Source organism: Apodemus sylvaticus, chromosome 13 (genome assembly GCF_947179515.1).
Source record: "Apodemus sylvaticus chromosome 13, mApoSyl1.1, whole genome shotgun sequence".
Lineage (NCBI taxonomy): Eukaryota > Metazoa > Chordata > Mammalia > Rodentia > Muridae > Apodemus > Apodemus sylvaticus.
The window spans coordinates 53916617-53922373 of NC_067484.1; the positions used below are offsets into that span (position 1 = coordinate 53916617).

A 5757-nucleotide genomic window follows, 5' to 3' on the forward strand; every position below is an offset into this window, starting at 1 on the left:
CACAGTCCTTAATCTCAGCCTGGTACCCACTTCTCAGTGGCTACACTGACAGGAAGAGAAATACCAAACCATCAAACTGTCTCCATAGCAACTGGGACAGCCCACAACAATGTACAGAGGTTGAGTAGAGCTTCTCAGCTACAAGCTCAGATTTCTAGTTGTCACGAACTGGCTCCTTTGGCCTGGCGCTAATCCAAGCTAGGAACTAACAGGACAATTCAGAACTTTCTCTTACACCTCATTCCATGGTCATGAGAAAGGAAAGATCAGAGCAGGACTCTCAGGTTTTGACAGCCTTTCTGCTTTTCTTGCCAAAACTTGGGAGCTCTCCTGATTGATTCTTATTATTAGCCTCTTTTACATACACCCAGACAATCAGGGCCTACCTGAGCCAGTGTGAACCTAGGAGACCCTAGTCTAGCTCTCAGATGGTTCTTCTCTAGCTGTCTTAATGGAAAGCCCTTTGAAAAATTAAAAAAATTTAAATTAAAATAAAATTAAAATTATAAAAATAAAATTATAAAATTAAAATTTAAGTTATAATTTTAAATTATTAAATTGTATTATACAATATAATAATTATACAATATATAAAATATAAATATATAATAACATAATTATAAAGTTAAATTATTAAGATTAATAATTAAATTTAATTATTAATTAAAACTGCATGGTATGGGTACAGTGACAGGCAGGCAGATCAATGGAATAGGATTGAAGATCCAGAAATGAACCCACACACCTATGGCCACTTGATCCTCAACAAAGGGAATGAAAACACCCAGTAGAAAAAAGATAGCCTTTTCAACAAATGGTGCTGGTTCAACTGGAGGTCAGTATGCAGAAGAATGCGAATTGATCCATCCTTATCTCCTTGTACTAAGCTCAAGTCCAAATGGATCAAGGACCTCCACATAAAGCCAGACACTCTGAAGCTAATAGAAAAGAAACTGGGGAAGACCCTTGAGGACATCAGTACAGGGGGAAAGGTCCTGAACAGAACACCAATAGCTTATGCTCAAGATCAAGAATTGACAAATGGCACCTCATAAAATTACAAAGTTTCTGTATGGCAAACGACACCATCAAAAGGACAAATTGGCAACCAACAAATTGGGAAAATATCTTCACCAACCCTACCTCCATCAGAGGGCTAATATCCAATATATACAAAGAACTCAAGAAGTTAGACTCCAGAGAACCAAATAGCCCTATTAAAAAATGGGGTACAGAGCTAAACAAAGAATTCTCACCCGAAGAACTTCGGATGGCTGAGAAGCATCTTAAAAAATGCTCAACATCATTAGTCATTAGGGAAATGCAAATCAAAACAACCCTGAGATTTCACCTTACACCAGTCAGAATGGCTAAGATTAAAAACTCAGGAGACAGCAGGTGTTGGGGAGGATGTGGAGAAAGAGGAACAGTCCTCCACTGCTGGTGGGGTTGCAAATTGGTACAACCACTCTGGAAATCAGTCTGGAGGTTCTTCAGAAAACTGGGCACATCACTTCCGGAGGATCCTGCTATACCACTCCTGGGCATATACCCAGAGCATTCCCCAGCATGTAATAAGGATACTTGCTCCACTATTTTCATAGCGGCCTTATTTATAATAGCCAGAAGCTGGAAAGAACCCAGGTATCCCTCAACTGAGGAATGGATACAAAAAATGTGGTATATATATACAATAGAGTACTATTTAGCCATTAGAAACAATGAATTCATGAAATTCTTAGGCAAATGGATGGAGCTGGAGAACATCATACTAAGTGAGGTAACCCAGTCTCAAAAAATCAATAATGGTATGCTCTCACTGATAAGTGGATATTAACTTAGAAAACTGGAATACCCAAAACATAATCCACACATCAAATGATGTCCAAGAAGAATGGAGGAGTGGCCCCTGGTTATGGAAAGACTCAGTGCAGCAGTATAGGGCAATACTAGAGCAGGGAAGTGGGAAGGGGTGGATGGGGGAGTAAGGGGAGGGAAAAGGGCTTATGGGACTTTCGGGGAGTGGGATGCCAGAAAAAGGGAAATCATTTGAAATGTAAATAAAAAAATGTATCGAATAAAAAAAAGAAAAAATTAAAATTATAAAATTAAATTATTAAATGATATTATACATTATAATAATTATATAATAAATAATTATATAACTTAATTATAAAGTCAAATTATTAAGATTAATAATTAAATTTAATTATTAATTTTAATTTAAACATTAAAATTTAAATAAAAATTTAAATTTGAGCTTGGTGTGGTAGCTCAGGACAAAACTGAAGCATATCTATTGCCACGAGTTAGAGAACAACTTGATTACAAGGTGAACTCTTTGTCTCCCAAGCTTTCTTTTCCTTTGCTCCTTTTCAATATTAAAAAAACAAACCCCAGACAGTCATAAACAGTTACAGCATTAGTGACTTCTGTTTTATGAAAGTTTATGGGACATTTAAAAGAAAATGTAAAAGAAGCAGATGAAAAACTACTCTTCCTAATGGAAGCAGGGGGAGTCCAGGTTGAGAAGACAGTACAGGAGTTTGGGCAAGGGAACGACGTTAGTGTTTGTTTGGGGTAGTCCCTGCTTTTAGTAATTTGAGTAGTGTTGGGTTACAATGAAACTAGACTTGGAATTTCTTTACTAAGAAGTGATGACATCGAATATTAAATTGCAGAACAAAATGAGGAGAGATAGAATGGGCGAGGAGAGACCCAGCTGTTGATGGGCGAAGTTGTCAGAGTCTCGTGCCTTCAGTATTCTAAGCACCAATCCACACTGACACTGAGTCCATAACATTTTACTTCCTGTGGGTGCCTTGTAGCACTTCCAGGGTTCATTCACTCCCAAATGGCAGAGAATAGAAGTGCTGATGGGAACTGGAAATGAATGAAAGGAAGGAGGAAGGGAGAAGACCATGATAGAATTCCAAGAAGGGAAATACACAGGTATTAAGAGAATATTTATTCAAAAGAAGACATGCTTACATTTGAATATGGCACACAGTCAAATTTAATAAGTATCAGGGAGGTTTAACTAAGGAAATGGTAAAGCTTGTGTGAATTAGTAGAAGTCTCTGAGCTAACAGATATTCAAACTAAAGGTCAATTATCTTGTAAATAATCTAGCTGATGGTCTTATTTAGTGAATATTCTTGAATAATGTTTAAGCAATCAGATAGATGAAAATTTTCTGGAATGCTGGAGTTAATTATAATGCCACTGTTGATAATAATCTGCCAGTTTACAAAGTTATAATGAGCCCCTACGTAATTTACATAAAGACATCAGGATAAAAAGCCGTTTTATAATGAAATCTCTATAGATACAGAACACTCATTAGTTAAAATGATCTCTGTCATAACTGGAGTGTTATTGAATCTATGACTAGTTTTTCTGGTCTTAATAGCATTGTTAGCAAAAGAAATGGAGTGTTATTACAACTTCAGAATCTGATTCAGACAGGGAAATTAATTGTAACTATAATGTTCAGTATAAATGTTAAAACAAGCTTTCAATTACAATCCAGATATAATTAACTAATAATTTATGGTACTATGCTTTCTGATTTATCTAATTAATTGAATAGTTACGTGGTTGAAAGCTATAGTTTCACATGTGAAATTTGAATTTCTTTGATGCAAAGGAGGTATAGCATGGGTTTTTCCTGCCCGTAGCATAACTAATAACTTTGTGGCTATTCCACAGAATAAACATGAATTTTGTACCCCAGACATCTCTGCTGCTCTTGTATGCTTTCTCATTTTTGTTTTCTACCTCAGTAATGATGGCTAGGTTGTTTGAGCTATTGTTCTTCCAAAAGGAAATAAAAGAAAGGGTAGGGATAAATCCCTGTGTGTTTTATGGCTAAATGGAAGAGACATGTTGAACTTAAAGCAAAACTGGGCTCGAAGTTAAACTGTGTTTAACTCTGACTTCCTCTGCACCTTGTCCTATTCCATACTATTCCTTCTCCATCTTTCATACTAGAAGGGCTTTGATTTTGCTTACTAGTTTCTATATGCCCGTTGGTATGTGAGCCACTTTTAATGATCCCTTGGATTCATCTGTGTGCATAGTGGACATGGCAATATTTTCATATCTTTCCTGAGGTTTAACACACCAACAGGGGTGAATAAACATCATTAGATCCTTCTGGAAATTTTTGTTGAGAAATCCGTAAAAGAGAGGGTTTATGCATGTAGAAACCATAGCAACCAAGTGGCAAACTACAAATACCAGGTCGTGGTGGCAGCTCATCAGCATCTCATGATACCAATCAAAGATGACATTGAAGATGTTCAAGGGCAGCCAGCAGGCTCCAAAAGTCACTACGATGGAAATCAACATCACGTTTACCCTCTTGTTCTCATTGAGACGGCTCTTACTTTCCCTCCTCCTGTCCACCTGCCTAGTTCTTTTTCGGAGGCAGATAACAATCTTCAGGTAGCAGATAAGAATGAAACCCAGAGGGACAAAATACTGGAGTATAAACAACGATGTGGAAAAGAGGAGTTGGTTCAGTTTAGAAGGCCAAATCTCCACACAGGCTACGTGGTGGCTGTAGATGTCAGGAGGGAGAGAGAGATTATGAAAGGGCTCGTTGGTGAGGTGGTAGGACAGGAATAAGGGGATAGACAATGTCAGAGAAATGAGCCAAATCAAGATGATGCCCCAATAGGCATGAGATGCCCTGGGTTTCCAGCCACGGGGGTTCACAATCAGCTGATATCGTTCAATAGCAATCAATACAAGGGAGAATATGGACACAGAGACAGAGACACTTTGGACATAGGAAGTGAGTTTACACATAGTGTTCCCAAATACCCAGTGGTCCATAAGAGTGTAGATGACTGTAAAAGGGATGCACATGACACACACCAGGATGTCAGAGAGGGACAGATTGGCTATCAGGATGTTAGTAACATTTTGAGCTTCTCTTTGTTTCTTAAAGATGATGATGATAAGAGAGAGGTTTCCAAAAATGCCCATGATTAGGACCACAGTATACGCTATGAGTAGCAAGAGTATGGCTAGAAAAGGGGGTTGGCAGGATTCAAAGTAGAACAATGCAGAGTTGTTGCTCTTGGCATTGGTTTTATTTGGTGTTGTCTGGTTTGTGGGCACTTCCATTATGTCAGGATTTTCATTAGAGATTTTCTAAGCTTCTGTGTATCATCAGTGGATGTTTGGCCATCGGTTCTTGAGGGACTCCCGGCTCTGCAATTCTCAATATATAATCAGTGAGTTGAATGTTTCTGATCTTTGTCTGTATCTGATGGAAACACATAAATGATGCCAACATGTTCTTGAGATCCTAAAAACCAAGCAGAACCCAGAATATTAGTAGAAGGTTTTTTGTTTAGAGAGAGAGAGAGAGAGAGAGAGAGAGAGAGAGAGAGAGAGAGAGAGAGAGAAAGATTGAGTCCTTTGTAGCCTCAACTTTCCTCAAACGTACTATGTACAAAATGATGTCCTTAAACTTCTTCTTCTTCTTCTTTCTTTTTTTTTTTTGTTTGGTTGTTTGGATTTGGTTTTTTGGAGACAGGGTTTTTCTGTGTAGCCCTGGCTGTCCTGGAACTCACTCTGTAGACCAGGCTGGCCTCGAACTCAGAGATCCACCTGCCTCTGCCTCCCAGAGTGCTGGGATTACAGGTGTGCGCCACCACCGCCCGGCGTCCTTAAACTTGTGATCCTCCTTTCCTCTACTTTCTGAGAACTGGGATTACAGCCATTCATCACCATGCAAGGTTT

General features: G+C 38.4%; 1 protein-coding gene across 1 annotated transcript; it reads right to left on the reverse strand.

The window, feature by feature from the left end:
• Nucleotides 1-4020: 4020 nt before the first annotated feature.
• Nucleotides 4021-5136, reverse strand: LOC127663553 (neuropeptide Y receptor type 6). Its single transcript, XM_052155175.1, has one exon. It carries the CDS (start codon nt 5134-5136, stop codon nt 4021-4023), a length of 1116 nt encoding a protein of 371 aa, XP_052011135.1.
• Between the last annotated feature and the right edge of the window lie 621 nt (nt 5137-5757).

Excerpts from the sequence above, each read along its gene's own strand:
- LOC127663553 (XM_052155175.1), bottom strand. The coding sequence starts at position 5,136 with ATGGAAGTGCCCACAAACCAGACAACACCAAATAAAACCAATGCCAAG.